This window comes from Apodemus sylvaticus, chromosome X (assembly GCF_947179515.1).
Source record: "Apodemus sylvaticus chromosome X, mApoSyl1.1, whole genome shotgun sequence".
Taxonomy (NCBI): Eukaryota; Metazoa; Chordata; class Mammalia; order Rodentia; family Muridae; genus Apodemus; species Apodemus sylvaticus.
The window spans coordinates 55,154,437-55,174,245 of record NC_067495.1 but is presented as its reverse complement, the minus strand read 5'-3'; the positions used below and the strand labels follow the sequence as shown (position 1 = coordinate 55,174,245).

Genomic DNA, 19,809 nt, shown 5'->3' with positions numbered 1-19,809 from the left:
GTACAGTGACAGACAGGTAGATCAATGGAACAGGATTGAAGACCCAGAAATGAACCCACACACCTGTGGTCACTTGATCTTTGACAAAAGAGCTAAACCATCCAGTGGAAAAAAGATAGCCTTTTCAACAAATGGTGCTGGTTCAACTGGAGGTCAGCATGCAGAAGAATGCAAATCAATCCATTTTTATCTCCTTGTACTAAGCTCAAGTCCAAGTGTGATCAAGGACCTCCACATAAAACCAGACACACTGAAACTAATAGAAAAGAAACTGGGGAAAACCCTTGAGGACATGGGCACAGGGGGAAAGTTCCTGAACAGAACACCAATAGCTTATGCTCTAAGATCAAGAATTGACAAATGGGACCTCATAATATTACACAGCTTTTGTAAGGCACCGGACACTGTCAAAAGGACAAAACGGCAACCAACAAATTAGGAAAAGATCTTCACCAACCCTACATCTGACAGAGGGCTAATATCCAAGATATACAAAGAACTCAAGAAGGTAGACTCCAGAGAGCCAAATAACCCTATTAAAAAATGGGGTACAGGCTAGGCGGTGGTGGCGCACGCCTGTAATCCCAGCACTCTGGGAGGCAGAGGCAGGCAGATTTCTGAGTTCAAGGCCAGCCTGGTCTACAGAGTGAGTTCCAGGGCAGTCAGGGCTATACAGAGAAACCCTGTCTCGGGGAAAAAAAAAATTCCAAAAAAAAAAAAAAAATTCCAAAAAAAAAAAAAAAAAAACACAAAAAGGAGGAGTTACAGAGCTAAACAAAGAATTTTCACCTGAGGAATAATGGCTGAGAAGCACCTAAAGAAATGCTCAACATCCTTAGTCATCAGGGAAATGCAAAACAAAACAACCCTGATATTTCACCTCACACCAGCCAGAATGGCTAAGGTCAAAAACTCAAGAGACAGCAGGTGTTGGCGAGGATGTGGAGAAAGAGGAACACTCCTCCACTGCTGGTGGGGTTGCAAGCTGGTACAACCACTTTGGAAATCAGTCTGGTGGTTCCTCAGAAAACTGGGCATGATACTACTGGAGGACCCAGCTATACCACTCCTGGGCATATACCCAGAGGATTTCCCAGCATGTAATAAGGACACATGCTCCACTATGTTCATAGCAGCCCTATTTGTAATAGCCAGAAGCTGGAATGCCAGGACAGAGAAGCAGGAGTGGGTGGGTTGGTGAGCAGGGGACTTCCAGAGGTCCTGAATTCAATTCCCAGCAACTACATGTTGCTAACAACCATCTGTAATGGGATCTGATGCCCTCTTCTGGTATGTGTCTGAAGACAGCTACAGTGTACTCATGCATAAAATAAATATTTAAAAAATTAGAAAATGTAAGAATGATTACAAAAAGGAAAAATATGAAGAAGACCCTTAATCTTTTTTTGGGGGGGCTGGGTTTTTTTGTTTTGCTTTGCTTTATTTACTTATTTATTTATTTAATGTATGCGAGTACAAAGTAGTTCTTTTCAGACACACCAGAAGAGAGAATCGGATCTCATTACAGATGGTTGTGAACCACCATGTGGTTGCTGGGAATTGAACTCAGGACCTTGGGAAGAGCAGTCAGTGCTCTTAATCGCTGAGCCATCTCTCCAGCCCAAGACCCTTAATCTTTTAACAGTTTTACTTCACATTTAAAAAACACCATTGAAGGACCAGAGGGAAAAAAAAACCTGAGCTTCAATCTCTTATGAAAAACAATGGTATAGTGGTTCTATTTTAGAAAAATCCTTAAATAACATTTACTAAGGGTAACATTATTATGTATTAACAGGGAGAGATGCTCACAAACTATTCAGTCAATTATTTTATTGGTACTAAAGACTGGGCTCAGGTCCTGAATAGCAGGCACATCTACCAACCTACCAACTAAGGTTCTGTTCACCTTCTGAAGACCAGTACTCTGGCACTACAAAAATTAAATACACATATGTATGTTTATTTATGTAAATACTGACTCGGGCTGGAGAGACAGCTCAGTGGTTAAGAGCACTGACTGCTCTTCTGAAGGTCCTGAGTTCAAATCCCAGCAACCATATGGTGGCCACAACCATCTGTAATGAGATCTGATGCCCTCTTCTGGTACGTCTGAAGACAGCTACAGTATACTTACATATAATAAATAAATACATCTTTTAAAAAAATACTGACTCTTTCTGGAATTTCACAAATATTTTTGGTTCTTTGTTTATCCTGTATCAGACTTATTTTTTAAAAAGGCGCTATTTCCACTTTTAAAATAGGTCTTAAAGAGTTAGGGGTATATAGCTAAATGGAAAAAGGACTTGCCTAGCATATCTAAGCCCTGGGTGTGATTCCAGTTACCCCGAAAAAATTTAAAACCATTAAAACTCTACTTCAAGTCAGGCATAGTGGCACATGCCTGGAATCTAATACCAGAAGGCTGAGTAGGAGCCAGGGTGGATTACCTAGTGAAATCTTATCTGGAGATGTGGAGCAGGAGGCAGACAGTAGTTTAAAATTTCATTAGCAAAAATGAGTATTTTCCTTTCCTATTCACTTTTTCTATAAATTTCCTAAAAGAATGCTATATCCATTTGTCATTTCCTTACAGATTTGTTGGAACTAAAAGTCTATACTCAAGTAAGTCAATAAGAATTAAAGATGATGAAAGCTATAATCCTCCAGTCAGAAAGAACAAGAGTTTAAGAACATCTTCAGCTGTATAGGAAAATGGATGCCAGCTTGAGCTACAGGAAACCCTATCTTGAGAAAAAAAAAAGAAGGATGGACAGAGGTATGGACAGATGGATGAAGGAGAAAGGAAAAAACATAAAACTAAATTAACGAGAACCAAGACTCTCAAATTACATTAAGTATCTAATGTGTACAACAAGTGGTATGGGTACCACACAACAAGCCATATAAGTGTGTCCAGCGTAGAGATTAAACATCTTGTCGAGCAATCCAATATGGAGATTAATAATTCAATTTAGAAAATTTCTGAATTGGGATCACATTAGTTGTACAACCTTGAAGTTTTAGCCCTATTTCTTCACCTGTTATTATTGGGGTAGCAATAGTGCCTATGCTTCTTAACTCTGGCAGATGACCGAAAGAGCCAATGTGCAAAGGATTTACATTGATTTCTGCCATGTGTCTATGTATAAAAATCGTTTGCTGCTACGTTAGTTAGTCTGTAGAGTAAGACAGAAATGAGAGGAACCTAATTTGGACCTAACCAAGTAGAAGCTTGGTTAGTGATCTGCTAACAGACTATTACTACACTACAGAAAGCAGCCTTGTTGTTCAGAGATTGAGAAAGGAAAAAAACTGCATACTAGACAGGCAAGTTTCAAGTTGTTTCAAAGGAAAATCAGAAACTTTGCAAGGAAACTTGGGAAGGCTTGAAGGCTGAAGAACAGTGATAACTCTTTAATTGCAAAATATATTGAGAAGAGGAAAAAACGTTTTAAAAATCTGACACGGAACCTAGAGAGTTATCCAGAATTCAAATGTTAGACAAGCTCACAGAGCAGGTATTATAAGAGTGGAATGAAACTGTAAGAATGAAAGAAAATATGCTGGTACTTTACAAAATATCAGATTCTAAACAAACAACATCTTAAAGGTTAAAGTAAAAATTAGAAAACAAAGTAAAATCTGTCCCCCATGCTATTAATGTATTAATAACAACAAAGAGGAAAAACCTCAGGTGGAGCACACCTTTAATCCCAGCACTTGGAAGAGATATATGATCTCTGTGAGTTCAAGATATACATAACAAGTTCCAGGTTAGTCAGACACCCTATCTCAAATAAAAAAATAGCAGAATGAACTATAGTATATACCATTATTTTTAATGCTTATATATGGCATGTGAATATAAAATGTACTGACAAATGTTCAAAATGTTAAATGAGGAAAAGCAAGGAACACTACACATATCCTCAAACAATAAAAACCAGCTGTTTTACAGTTGAAAGCATATATGGGGGTCTGTATATGTGTTCAATACTCAACTACCAGTGAGCTCCTGAGGTCTACCCGTTTTGATTCTTTCTATATGGGTTAGAATTGGGATAAGAAAATGGAATTTGTACAAGGATCAGAGCCTTCTTTTTTAAGACTCAGTAAGAAGGTATCTATTTCTCCCAAACCAGGACAACTGGACCTCTGGCGTTGATAAGCCCTCTGCTACTGGAGGCAGTTCAGGAACAATAGATGGGAATTCCAGTGTCTCCGAAGACTAGGATAGGTGACCTGACACATTCTAACCCTGGCTCTTAGAAATCTCATCAAACTGGCCTAGCTTACCTGCTTTGGGAACCATTTTCCAGTCTTGAATTTTATACCCAATCTTCTAGTTTCTTTTTGTTTTAAGGACTCTCAACTTTAATCGTATTTTAAAAATTCATTTCAAACGGCAATTAAGAATATTTTCAGCTACCATACTGACAAGTACATACATAAACATATTTTTAAGTAGTGGGAAGTATGATGATAATAAAGCAATTCTAATCTATTTTTCTGGACATAAGAAATAGAAACATACCTTGAGAGCTATATTATGATAATGTAATAAATTAAAATGCACTCACAGTATACTCCAAATTGTACTTCTAGATATTTACCTTGCAGATCTAGTTATAAATATCTTTTTTGCCATTGTCACAGAGATTTTACTATTAGTTAAATCTTCTAGTTTCTTTGTCCTCTTCCCCATCCATTCTATTGTGCTCCTTTGAAACCTGGGTTCCAAAGAACTTAGGAGATTCACTTCAATTCTATGTTTAAGTCCAATCGAAATGTTCTATCACTAAGCCTCCAGCAACAGAATTCATGCCTTTTGAAATAGCTAATTCAAAGATCTTCCAACCAAAGAAATTTAGTTCCTATTTCTTTCAGCCAAAGCAAGTTCTAGATCTCCTTTGCTCTTTTCCCAAGTTAGTTAAGGCTGTGCTTCTTTAAAAACGACTCAGTAGTTTAAAATACAACCAATTCCTTCTTTTATTGTGGAGCTAAAACTAGTGCCTCTAAATCTTGGCCTAAGTAATTTTATACACACACACACATGCATCTACTTTAAAACAAAAAACATAGGGATGAAACCATATGAAAGAAATCCTTGGAAGTGTATTCATGAGAAGACACACCCCAAAACAAATGTGATTCGTCTTTTCATAAAAAAGGTATTTCTCCCATCATTCATTCCTCATATAACAACTTAGCCATCTGTGTATCAGGTGCTCTCAAAAGACAAATATAGAAAGGATGACATACCTTTCATATTTTTGAAATACTTCCCTTCTCCATTCATAAAAACCTTTCTTGTTTTAATACTTGGAAAGATTATCATTTTCCTATTTTCATAAGTTAAGAATTTTATTATACAACTGGCATTGTTTTAAAATAAAATCCAGAGCCATATATATAACCTCTTAAAAACAGAGGTCTGAATCTTTAGTTGGCCATTTCCTCCTCAAAATGTTTCAGTTTACTATAATTGTGTAACTATGCATATATGCATAATTAGGAAAGGAAGAAATATGACAAAGGATTAATTCTGATTGTAGTTCCTTTTTTTTTAATTTGGGGTTTGTTTTTTTTTTTTTTTTTTTTTTTTTTTTGAGACAGGGTTTCTCTGTATAGCCCTGGCTGTCGTGGAACTCACTCTGTAGATCAGGCTGGCCTCGAACTCCGAAATCCGCCTGCCTCTGCCTCCCAGACTGCTGGGATTACAGGCGTGCGCCACCACCGCCCGGCTCTGATTGTAGTTTCTTAAAGATGTTGAAACAGCTAGTCATTAGAACAGAGTAAAAATTGTTTCTTCTTAAAATTATACAATCCATTTATTAAATAAGCAAATTTAAAAGGCAACTTGTTTTTCTTCCCTGTAATTGTGAGAAGTAAAAGGACCTTGTAATATACTAGGCATTTCCCTATTATTAAAGGGAACATTATTAGATTTGGCTCAAAATCTATTATTTCAAATTATCTATCAAAACTGGCTACAGTCTAAATCTTAGGTTTTTAAGCAATAAATTTAATACTATCAACTATTTCATATTTTCAACAGTCCTGGTGATCAAACTCAAGGCTACAGATATGCTAGGCAAGTTTTCTTCTACTAAGCTATACCCCTCCAGTGATCAAATAATTTCTAATGTTTAATATATTTTCACCAAACCAAAGAAAATGTTCTGTATTAATATTTTTAGTGAGATTCTGAACTACACTCCTTTAGATGTTTTCTTCCTTGTAGGAAACATTAGCTGCATGAACAGATACTTCTGACCCTTCCTGCATCCAAAAATGCTAACCTAAATCTCAGAATTATGGGTGCAAAAAGGATCATGTACAAGCCTATATTTTGGTTATAAATTTCATCCTGACTTCTCTACCAGGATCTAATCTTCTAAAGTGAATATCTAAAAATAAAGTACTATCATGGGGCTTATGCTAAAATTGATCTTATTTTTTAGAAACCACAACTGCCGTTTCATTTAATTTTGGGGTTGTGGTGGTGGTAATGATTGGCCCATTTTATGAGGGTAACACTGTATAACCTTGGCTGGCCTGGAACTATGTAGCTTAGTCTGGTGTGGTACTTGTAAGACACGCTCCTACCTCAGGTTTCCACGTGCTAGGAAATGACACCATACCTAGTTCATGTGATAAAAGTTTTGATTGTTAGTAAAATTTGGGGTAGTCTTTTATGTGTTGTACTAGAAAACTACCATGTCAAAGTCTACATGAAATGCTCAGGGGGATAAAGGTGTGGTTCAGTGATAAAGTCCTAGCACAGCATTCATAAATACCTGAGCTTTGCTCCCAGAAACAGAAAATATTCAGGACCAGAACTAAAGCTTATATTTATGTGAAATAAAAAGTTAGATGCACCCAACACTGGTGGCGCATACCTTTAGAGGCAAGTGAGTTCAGGGCCAGCCTGGTCTACAGAACAAGTTCCAGGACAGCCAAAGCTACACAGAGAACCCCTGTCTCTAAAAACAAAACAAACAAACAAACAAAAAACCAAAACAACAAAAAAGCTAAAAAGTAAAATTCCTTTTTAAAAAAATAAAACCTTTCTCCTTAAAAAAAAAAAAAAAAAAAAACTACACTGATGAAAAGTCACCTCCAACTCTGTGTGGATCCTTTCAAGTCGGGCGGAGCACTGTGATTGCTCAGCTCTGACTATCAGACAGGGAATGGTGCCAGGACTTTATGCTGATATTCCCATCTCTTAAAATGTTAGAGATAACAGTTAATGGGCACTCATGATCCAGCATGCTCTAAACCATTTCTGGATTGCTTTAATTTCATTACAACTTCAGTATGACAGAGCACTTTCAGAAACAGTGCATAAAAGTAGAAAATCATTTTTAAAAAGTTCTTAATATTTGAGTAGCGATAACGACATTAAAGATGATAGAATCTGAAAGTTAAAACAAAAATAAATCATCAAAGGAAAACTACCAAGATGAACTCCCAATTCTGAACATCTATGCTCCAAATGGAAGGGCACCCACATTCATAAAAGAAACTTTACTAAAGCTCAAAACACACATTGTACCTCACACAGTAAATGTGGGGAACTTAAAAACCCTGCTCTCAAAAATGGACAGATCAGGTAAACACAAACTTAACAGAGACACAATGAAACTAACAGAGGTTTGGGGCCAAATGGGTTTAATAGATATCTATAGAACATTTCATCATAAAACAAAAGAATATACCTCCTTCTCAGCACCTCATGGTACCTTCTCTAAAACTGACCATATAATTGGTCACAAAACAGACCTCAAGAGATATGAGAAGATCAAACTAATTCCATGCCTCCTATCAGATCACTACGGATTAAGGCTGGTGGTCTTCAATAGCAACAAAAACAACAGAAAGCCCACATACACATGGAAGCTGAACAATACTCTACTCAATGATACCTTGGTCAAGGAAGAATTAAAGACTTTAGAATTTGATGAAAATGAACACACATCATACCCAAACTTATGGGACACAATGAAAGCAGTGCTAAGAGGAAAACTCATAGCCCTGAGTGCCTCCAAAAAGAAACTGGAGGGAGCATACACTAGCAGCTTAATGACACACCTGAAAGCCCTGGAACAAAAAGAAGCTAATATACCCAAGAGGAGTAGAAGGCAGGAAATGATCAAACTCAGGGTGGAAATCAACCAAGTAGAAACAAAAAGAAGCATACAAAGAATCAACAAAGCCAGGAGCTGGATCTTTGAGAAAATCAACAAGATAGATTAAACCCTTAGCCAGACTAACCAGAGGGCAGAGAGACAGTATCCAAATTAATAAAATCAGAAATGAAAAGGGAGATAGAACAACAGAAACTAAGGACATTCAAAAAATCATCAGATTCTACTACAAAAGCCTATACTCAACACAACTGGAAAATCTGGATGAAATGTACAATTTTCTAGACAGATACCAAATACCAATTCAGGATCTGATAAACCATCTAACCAGTCCCATAACCCCTAAAGAAATAGAAGTGGTCAATGAAAGTCTCCCAACCAAAAAGAGCATAGGACCAGATGGTTTTAGTGCACAATTCTATCAGATCTTCAAAGGAGACCTAACACCAATACTCTTCAAACTATTCCACAAAATAGAAACAGAAGGAACACTACCCAACTCGTTCTACGAAGCCACAATTAAGCTGATACCAAAACCTCACAAAGAACCAATAAAGAAAGAGAACTTCAGACCAATTTCCCTTATGAATATCAATGCAAAAATACTCAATGTAATTCTCCCAAACTGAATCCAAGAACACATCAAAAACAATCAGCCAGGCAGTGGTGGCACATGCCTTTAATCCCAGCACTTGGGAGGCAGAGGCATGCGGATTTCTGAGTTCAAGGCCAGCCTGGTCTACAAAGTGAGTTCCAGGACAGCCAGGGCTACACAGAGAAACCCTGTCTCGAAAAATACCAAAAAACAAAATACAAAAACAAAACAATCATTCACCATGATCAAATAGACTTCATCCCAGGGATGCAGGGATGGTTCAATATACGGAAATCAATCAATGTAATCCACTACATAAACTCAAAGAAAAAAACCACATGGTCATTTCATTAGATGCTGAAAAAGCATTTGACAAAATCCAACACCTTAACATGATAAAAGTCGTGGAAAGATCAGGAATTCAAGGCCCATACCTTAGCATAGTAAAAGCAATATATAGCAAACCAGTAGCCAACATCAAACTAAATGGAGAGAAACTTGAAGCAATCCCACTAAAATCAGGGACTAGACAAGGCTGCCCCCTCTCTCCATATCTATTCAATATAGTACTCAAAGTCCTAATTAGAGCAATTAGACAACAAAAAGAGGTCAAAGGAATACAAATTGGAATGGAAGAAGTCAAACTATCACTATTTGCAGATGATATGATAGCATACTTAAGTGACTCCAGGAACTCCACCAGAGAATTCCTAAGCATGATAAACAACTTCAGCAAAGTGGCTGTATATAAAATTAACTCAAACAAATCAGTAGCCTTCTAATACTCAAAGGATAACCAGGCTGAAAAAGAAATTAGGAAAATTACACCCTTCATAATAGTCACAAACAATATAAGGTATCTTGGTGTGACTCTAACCAAACAAATGAAAGATCAGTATGACAAGAACTTCAAGTCTCTAAAGAAGAAAATCGAGGATGACCTCAAAAGATGCAAAGAACTCCCATATTCATGGATTGGCAGGATTAATATTCATGGATTGGCAGGATTAATATAATAAAAATGGCCATCCTGCCAAAAGCAATCTACAGATTCAATGCAATCCCCATCAAAATTTTAAATCAATTCTTCATAGAGTTAGAAAGAGCAATTCTCAAATTCATCTGGAATGACAAAAGAACCAGGATAGCAAAAACTACTGTCAACAATAAAAGAACTTGTGGGGGAACCAGCATCCCTGACCTCAAGCTGTACTACAAAGTAATAGTGATTTAAAAGAAAACTATATGCTATTGGTACAATGACAGGCAGGTAGATCAATGGAATAGACTTGAAAGCCCATAAATGAACCCACATACCTATGGTCACTTGATATCTGACAAAGGAACTAAAACCATGCAGTGGAAAAAAGACAGCGTATTCAACAAATGGTACTGGCTTCACTGGAGATCAGCATGTGGAAGAATGCAAATTGTTCTATTCTTATCTCCCTGTACAAAGCTTAAGTTCAAGTGGATCAAGGACCTCCACATAAAACCAGACACACTGAATCTAATAGAAAAGAAAGTGGGGGAAAGTCTCAAATATACGGGCACAGAGGAAAAGTTCCCGAACAAAACACCAATGGCTTATGCTCTAAGATCAAAAATCAACAAACCTACATCTGATAGAGGGCTAATATCCAATATATATAAAGAACTCAAGAAGTTAGACTCCAGAGAACCAAATAACCCTATTAAAAATGAGGAATAGAGATAAACAGAGAAGTCTCAACTGTGGAAACTTGAAGAGCTGAGAAGAACCTCAGAAATGAAGAAATGTTCAACATCCTTAGTCATCAGGGAAAAGCAAATCAAAAAAACCCTGAGATTTCACCTCACATCAATCATAATGCCTAAGATCAAAAACTCAGAAACAGCAGGTGCTGGCGAGGATGTGGAGAAAGAGGAACACTCCTCCACTGCTGGTGGGATTGTAAGCTGGTACAATCACTCTGGAAGTCAGTCTGGCGGTTCCTCAGAAAACTGGGCATAATACTACTGGAGGACCCTGTTATACCACTCTTGGGCATATACCCAGAGGATTCTCCAGCATGTAATAAGGATACATGCTCCACTATGTTCATAGCAGCCCTATTTGTAATAGCCAGAAGCTTGGAAGAACCCAGATGTCCCTCAACAGAAGAATGGATACAATGTGGTATATATACACAATGGAGTACTACTCAGCTATTAAAAACAATGAACTCATGAAATTCTTAAACAAATGGATGGAATTAGAAAAATATCATGCTAAGTGAGGTAACCCAATCACAAAAGAACACACATGGAATGCACTCACTGATAAGTGGAATAAGTCCAGAAGCTTGGAATACCCAAGACACAATTCACATATCAAATGATGCCCAAGAAGGATAAAGTATGGATACTCTGGTCTTTCGTAGAAAGAGGAACAAAATACCCAAAGAAGGAGATACAGAGACAAAATGTGGAGCAGAAACTGAGGGAAAGACCATCCAGAGACTACCCCATAGTGATCCGTCCCATATACAATTACAAAACCCAGACACTATTACTGATACCCACAAGTACTTGCTGACTAGAGCAGGATATAGCTGTCACCTGGGAGGGTCTGCTAGTGCATGACAAATACAGAGGGGTACACTCTCAGCCAGCCATTGAACTGAGCACAGGGTCCCCAGTGGGAGAGCTAGAGAAAGGACCCAAGGAGCTGAAGGAATTTGCAGCGCCACTGGAGGAGCAATAATATGGGCCACCCAGTACCCCCAGAGCTCCCAGGGACAAAACCATCAACCAGAGAGTGCACATGGAGTTCCCCATGGCCCCAGCTACATAGGCACAGAGGATGGCCTTGTTGGACATCAAAGGAAGGAGAGGCCCTTGGTCCTGGAAAGGCTCGATGACACAGTGTGGGGGAATGCTGGGACAGGGAAGTGAGAGAGGGTTGACTGGGGAACAGGGGGAGGGGAGATGGGTTATGAGACTTTCGGAGGGGGGGGACCAGGAAAGGGGACATTTGAAATGTAAATAAAGAATATATCTAATTTTTTAAAAGTTTTAAAACATGGGGAATAGAGCTAAACAGAGAATTCTCAACTGTGAAAACTCTGAGCTGAGAAGCACCTAAAGAAATTTTCAACATCCTTAGTCATCAGGGAAATGGAAAGCAAAACAACCCTCATCCAGTCAGAATGGTTAAGATGAAAAACTCAGGAGACAGCAGATGCTGACAGGGATGTGGAGAAAGAGAAACACTCCTCCACTGCTGGTGGGGTTGCCAGGCTCTGGCAGAGCCTCTCAGGAGACAGCCATATCAGGTTTCCATTAGCAAGCACTTCCAGGCATCCAAGCTGGTAAAACCAGTCTGGAAATCAGTTTGGGGGTTCCTCAGAAAATTGGACATAGTACTACCTGAGGACCCAGCTATACCACTCCTGGGCATATACCCAGAAGATGCTCCAACATGTAATAAGGACACATGTTCCACTATGTTCATAGCAGCCTTACTTATAATATCCAGAAGCTGGAAAGAACCCAAATGTCCTTCAACAGAGGAATGGATACAGAAATTGTGGTGTATATATACACAATGGAGTACTACTCAGCTATTAAAAACAATGACTTCATGAAATTTGCAGGCTAATGAATGGAGCTAGAAAATATCATCCTCAGTGAGGTAACTCAGTCACAAAAGAACACACATGGTATGTACTCACTGATAAGTAGATATTAGCCCAAAAGTTCAGAATATCCAAGAGTCAATTCACAGACTACATGAAGCCTAAGAAGGAAGATCAAAATGTAGATACTTCAGTGCTGTTTAGAAGGGTGAGCAAAGCCAGGCGGTGGTGGCACACGCCTGTAATCCCAGAACTCTGGGAGGCAGAGGCAGGCGGATTTCTAAGTTTGAGGCCAGCCTGGTCTACAGAGTGAGTTCTCCAGGACAGCCAGGGCTACACAGAGAAACCCTGTCTCGAAAAAAGCAAAATCCAAAAAATAAACAAACAAAAAAGGGGGGGGGGATGAGCAAAATGCTCAGAGGAGGAAATATGGAGACAAAGTATAGAGCAGAGACTGAAGGAAAGGCCATCCAGAGACTGCCCTACCTGGGGATCCATCCCATATGCATTCACCAAACCCAGACACTATTGAGGATGCCTGGAAGTACTTGCTGACAGGAGCCTGATATGGCTGTCTCCTGAGAGTCTCTGCCAGAGCCTGACAAATACAGAGGTGGAAGCTCACAGCCAACCATTGGACAGAGCTCAGGGGTCTCTGATAGAGGAGTTGGAGAAGGACTGAAGGAGCTGAGGGGTTTGCAGCCCCACGGGTGTTACCAGGCCAGACTCCCTGGAGCTCCCCTGGACTGAACCATCAACCAAAGAGTACATATGGAGGGACCCATGGCACTGGACACTTATGTGGCAGAGGATGGCCTTGTTGGACATCAGTGGGAGGAGGGGCCCTTGGGCCTGAAGGTGATCAATGCCCCAGTGTAGTGGAATGCAAATGCGGGAGGACGGGAGTGAGTGAGTGAGTGGGTGGGTGGGTGGGTGGGTGGGGAGCACCCTTATAGAGGCAGGGAGGGGGGGAAAGGATAGGGGTTTCCAAAGGGAAGACCTGAAAAGTGGGAAATATTTGAAATGTAAATAAAGAAAATATACAATCAATCAATCGATCAATCAATAAGCAAGCAAGCCAGCCTATGGGCAGAGTGAGCACCAGTAGTTATGAAAGGTTAATAAAAATTAAACTTTTAGCGGTTGCCCTCTTCTCTTCTCTCTCGCTCTCCCTCTCGCTCTCTTCTCTTACCTTTCTCTTTCCCATTCCCTTCCCTCTTTCCACGTGGTCATGGCTGGTTTCTACCTCTCTACCTCTCCTCTCTCACTCTATTTTTCTACAATAAAGCTTTAAAAAAAAACAAAATTAAACTTTCAAAACAAAAAAATAAAATAAAAATAAAGCTAATAGTTTTTAAAGGCATTCTTTCTCTTTTTTAAAAAAGGTTTACTTATTTATAATATATACAGTGTTCTGCCTACATGTATGCCTGCAGGCCAGAAGAGGACATCTGATCCCATTACAGATGGTTGTGGGCCACCATGTGGTTGCTGGGAATTGAACTCAGGACCTGTGGAAGAGCAGTCAGTGCTCTTAACTACTGAGCCATCTCTCCAGTCCAAGTTAATAGTTTTTACTATGATTGTACTAATATTTAAATGGCGTAAATAAGCTCTAGAACTCATAACTTGAGGGATATTTTCCTATTTACAGATGCATTCTCCATTATATAAATATTTTATTTATAAATATAGTAAAGCAAGAAAAAGCCAAATAAAAGGTTTAATCATAAGACTTAACTTCTCAGTGAGTCATGAAGCAGTGCTGCTTAGGGAAATGTGTTTCATTTTTTGGTAATAAATTTAAAAATTAATACTTCAAACCAGGTAGTAGTGGCACACACCTTTAATTCCAGAATTCAAGAGGCAGAAGCAGGTGGATCTCTTGAGTTGGAGACCAGTTCCAAGACAGCCAGGGTTACACAGAGAACCTGTCTCAAAATAAAAACAAAAAATAAATAAGACTTCAAATAAATACACATTCCCCTTGTTCCTAACCTTTTCTCCAGTCATTTTGACATTTGGCCTATTTTAAAATTTTCACAGCAATGGCAATGAAGCCAGAGGTGCCTCCGCACTAGGACAAGCTCTCTGCACATCCAGCCCCCTTTAATGCTTTCATTTTATGTTTTTCTATCATCTCTTCCAATGTATTAAAAAGGGTTACTCCTCTTACACATCAGCAAAGAAGTCCTTATCCTCCTGATTTTGTTTCATCTTTCTTAGGGAACACTGAAATGTTTTTCCTTTGAAAATAGTGTTTCGTGTAACCGTGACTGACCTATCACTCCCTGAGATCTGCCTGCCTCTGCCTTTGGAGAGCTAGGGATTAAAGGTATGCACCCCATGCCTGGCCCTAGCATCAACTTTCAAACTCCTGTTTTCAATAGATTCCTGTCTACTTACTACATCCCCCAATACACTGCTTTTCCCAAGGCTCTAAGAGCAGTCAACATCTAGACTTCTGACATTCTTGAAGAAACTGTGAGCCCAACTGAATCCAAGTGAGAGGTAGAAAAGAAAGCACTCTGTATATACACAGCAGACTTAAAGCCTAAAAAACACTGTGGGTCATTTTTTTTCCGAACTGTATATGGGTTAATCCCAAGCATCTAAGTCTATGGGGCCTGGAAGTAAGGATTAGCAAAAAGGAAACTAATGGAACTTGATGTAACTGAGAAAACTCACTTAATGTTGGCCTCATTCCCAAAAGAAAATCCACCCATCTTTGTTTTTACTTGAAGGGCTAAATGAGCTAACTGCTCATTTAAGCTATTTCAAATTCTAGCTCCATAAACACTATTTAATATCTGAAGATGATTTTAAACTTTTTCAATCATAACTCAAGTTTATTAGAAATTCTGGTCAAATGTCCAATTTTTTTCTTAAAAAATATTTTTAGCCAGGCGGTGGTGGCGCACGCCTGTAATCCCAGCACTCTGGGAGGCAAAGGCAGCGGATTTCTGAGTTCAAGACCAGCATGCTCTACAGAGTGAGTTCCAGGACAGCCAGGGCTACACAGAGAAACCCTGTCTCAAAAAAAAAAAAACCAAATCCAAAAAAAAAAATATTTTTTACAGGGCTAGAGAGATGGCTCCATAGGTAAGAATACTTGCTATGAAAGCAAAAGTCTGAGTTCAAATCCACTAGCACCCATGTAAAAGCTCAATATGGCCAGCAGAAAAGAACTCATCATTGGGCTTGGCAGCAAGCATCTTTGCCCATTTACCTTGCTAGCCTAAAGTAATAACTAGTCTTAAACTTTTATAAAAATAAACATTTTTAAGCCTATTACCAGTGATAGAAAAGTACTCTTCTAAGTTCTATACACATAATAAATATACATTATGGCCTTTTCTCCTTAAAAACATTAGCTGTGCATTTTAAAAAATATAGGGACTCATCATATAGTCCAGTTGTAGAGTAAATGCCCTTGGGTGTGCTAGCAACCAAAAATTTTTTAAATTTTATGTAAATCCAATTTGGGGGTAAAACAGTGAATCATGCTTAATCAACAAGGAAAAAATCACACTATGGAGTCTGAATATCATGAGGTAGCTCATAAAACAAAGTACTTAAAATAGGCATTATGGGTTTACTATACAGTCTGCTTCCTTAATAAACAGCCACTCAAATCAACTCTAAAACTAAATAGAAAGCTGAACTAATCTGGTTTTCTATCTCCATAGGACTTAATAATTTTGAAGTTAATTTATATTTAATATAGTATCAAGAGGGCCAATAGCATGCTGAATCTTACCTATGAACATTTATAACTTATGAGGATGTTCCAGGTTCAAAATGTTAAGATATGGACTTGCATTTGCCTAGCACACAGAAGGTTCCGGCTCAATCCCCAGCACCACCAAAATTAAAAGTGGTAACATAGTACTAGACTATTTTGTCATTATTTTCTGTTTTTTTTGAAACAAGAACCTGTACTGTAGCTCAGGCTGGCCTCAAACTCAAGGCAATCCTCCTGCCTTAGCTTTCCAAGTACTAGAATCACAGAACTGAGCCACCTATGTCCCTATGTTTAAAAAAAAAAAAAAGCAGCAAATGTGTTTCTGATTAATAATTTGATCTTTTGTATAAAGTGTAATTTTTGCCAAATGCATTTACTTAATTTATTTTATTTATATATGTGTGGGCATATATGTGTGTGCATGCCATGACATGTGCGAAGGTCAGAAAACAACTTTTGGAAGTCAGTTCTCTCCTTCCACCATTTAGATCCCAGGGATGAAACTTAGGTTGTCAGTCATCTGACAAACCCAGTACTGTTTCTTTTCTTTAAGCAGAGCATGGTGGCACATGCCTTTAATCCTATCTCTCCAGAAGCAGAGGCAGGCAGATATCTAAGTTCTATACTAGCCTGTTCCACAGAGCAAGTTCCAGAACAGCCATGGATGCATAGAGAAACCCTGTCTTGAAAAAAAAAGGAAGGAAGGAAGGAAGGAAGGAAGGAAGGAAGGAAGGAAGGAAGGAAGGAAGGAAGGAAGGAAGAAAGGAGAAAGAAAAGGAAAACAACACCAAAAAGCCAGTCAAGTAGAGTGGGTCACAATTGTAATGGTAACACTTAGGAAGCGAAGGTGAGAGGACTGACTCAAGTTCAAATCTAGCCTAGGCGATATAGTGAGTTCCAGCCAAGCCTGGATTACCAAATGAGACTCTGTCACAAAACAAAATTAAAACAATGAGCATAGTTTAAATGGTTTAAGTCTTTACTGAAATTCATTGTGATGACAGGCTTTATCTTTGTTAACATGTAAATCTTTACTGAAACTCATTGTGATAACAGGCCTTATGTTTTTGTTAATGGATGCAAAGGCCATCAAAGCTAGTACATATATGCCAAAGATACAAGCTTAGCTAAAAATTGAAATTACAGTTTAGTTTCAAAACTAAGGATCTGATACAGACAAAAAAATCATAATTTAAACAACTATGTCTTAAAAAGACAAGATCTAACTTGGGATGCAGCTCAGTAGTGGAGTGCTACTTATAATATGTGACCACCTGGGTCCAACGCCCAACCAGCATCATAAAAATTTAAATTAAAAAGATTCTGAAATTGTTAGATTTAATTATATAGTAAAAATTGTGTTTTTACACCTTATATTCTTTCAGGATTATGAATTTCTTAATTTTCTGTTGTTGTTGTTATTCATACTAGCACTTTAGAATTTCACATTCCTGTTAATAACTTCTAAATGACCCAAGGTGAATCAGCATGCATTATGCACCTCCAGGGACTCTCATCTGTCTAGCAGATTTAAGAGATCCTGAAACGAGAAGTAAACAGACCTGGATTCCAGTCTGGACAGTGACACTTGATCTGGAATAAAATTCCTAGCCTTTCTGAACCTGTTTTCTTCCCTACAAATGGGGATAATAGTTGGACTCTATGTGAAAAACATTTATTTAGTGCCCAACCTGGCACAAACAAACACATATGTATATGCACACACAAAACACCATGTATGCTTGCCTGTGTATATGTTATACGGTGTTACAATAAACAGTACAGATGCCTTAAGGAACTCAGGGAATATGGAAGCCTTGGCCTGTGGCGACTGGCCACAACACAAATTGAAACAGTGTGCTGAACTGAGAAAAATTAAGAAGGGATTACAGGGAATAATGCAGTAGAATTACCTAGTGATTTCAACACAGCTAGAGGGCATCATTCAGATTCCTGAGACAAAGCTTGAATGGGGTGGAGTTCTTCTTCCCTGAGAAACAGAATGAATACCTCTTTCCCTTCTAAAATGCCAACACTCAGATCTGAAAGCTACTGTTTCAGGAAGAAGCTCCTCCCCAAAGCTTTGTATAGGTGCTTATTTTCCAGAAGATGGAAAAAGGATCCTGAAAAAAAAAACATGCTATATTCATTAACCACTCCATAAAATCTTTAGGTCTGGGACTTCTTTAACATTTACTGTATATAACCATAACCAAAGGGTAAGTGTTAGGAAGAGGGGGTTAAATATGTAAAAAAGACTGTTTGCTATATGCTTATTCAGAGCTGCCAATGAAAACTCACTTCCTGAAAATTAGAGCAGTATTCTGCTATAAAATATAATCCAAATGACAAATGAAAGCCAAAAGATGCAATTTTACATGTCCCAGTATCCACAATTTTAAAAGCACAAAAGGTAAAATTTTCTTTTATTTAATTCAATATATGCAAAGGACAATTTCAACATGTAATCAATCTCAAAATTATTTAAATCTAGGGATATAGTTTAGTTGTACAGCACCTAGCTAACATCTATAAGGTCCTGGGTTTAATCTTTAGTTCCAAAATAAATCTGAGATAATTACCATCCTTTTTGTTGCCTTTAAAAATAATTCACTTATTTTATTTCATGTGTATGGGTATTTTGTCTGCATACACATATATGTGCACCACATGCATGTCTGGTTCCACAAATCCCTTGGAACTGGCAATACAGTCCATTGTAAGCTGCCATGTGAATGCTGGGAATCGAACCCAGGTCCTCTAGAGGAGCACCCATTACTCTTAACAGCTGAGCCATTTCTCCAGCCCCCTTTTTGTTGTCCTAATCTTTGAACCCTGGAGCTCAAGTCACAGTTACACACTGATCTGAATGGTGCTAGAGATGAACATAGTATATGCCAGGCTTACACTCTACCATTCAGCTACAGACTCATGTCTCAGGCTGAGTTGAATTTTTAAGAATGAATCTTTCCATTTTAAAACTTCACAAAGTTTTAACTCCAAAAAAATGAAGTATTCATTCATTCATTCATTCATTTATTTATCTATTTATGTGTTTGTTTATTTTGGTTTTTCAAGACAGGGTTTCTCTGTAGTGTAGCCCTGGCTATTCTAGACCTTGGCTATTCAGCCCTCTGTAAACCAGACTGGTCTCCAACTCAGAGATCCTCCTGCCTCTGCCTCAGAAGTGTTGGGATTAAAGGTGTGCACCACCACTGCCTGCTATTATTCTACATTTTTTAATGGAGGGGAATTTTATTACTATAAATGAAACTTAACACAGAATAATTTTTTTGATTTTAGTCAGAGAAAAGAGCTGCTTGGAGTTGCAATACAAAAAGAATGGTGACTGGCAATTTCCAAGCCTGATCTGAGCAACTAAGTGGTTTTCCAAGTTTTCCTCTGAGATTACCATATTTTCCTGTTAATTGTACCTGAAAAATCATGATGTTAAATGTAGATGTGCTAATAGGAAACAAGGGGTATAAAGAAACTACATAAGCAATAGCACAGGAAATAATCAGATACATCTAGAATATACCCAGCACGTGAAACACTGAGACAACGAATTAATGGTCTGGTCTTTCTCAAAAAGAAAGGTGAGGGCTGCTGTGGCTTAAAACACTTAAATATACAAGATGGCCAAAAGCAATGCATAAACACTGGGTTCTAGTACATTTTGGAGGCCAACTCCAAAAACTTGGAATATGCATT

General features: G+C 38.3%; 1 protein-coding gene across 7 annotated transcripts in view; it reads right to left on the bottom strand.

Moving 5' to 3' along the window:
- Positions 1-19,809, bottom strand: part of Klhl15 (kelch like family member 15) — a 53,540-nt gene that overhangs the window by 12,884 nt on the left and 20,847 nt on the right. The window contains exon 4 of one of the 7 annotated variants that reach the window (XM_052170990.1): positions 16,424-18,218. The exons of the other annotated variants lie outside the window; for them this stretch is intronic. Within the exon in view, the coding sequence (XP_052026950.1) occupies positions 18,153-18,218 (66 nt within the window). The 3' untranslated portion in view covers positions 16,424-18,152. Of the gene's footprint in view, positions 1-16,423; positions 18,219-19,809 lie in introns of those variants that run through there. 7 annotated transcript variants of the gene reach the window in all.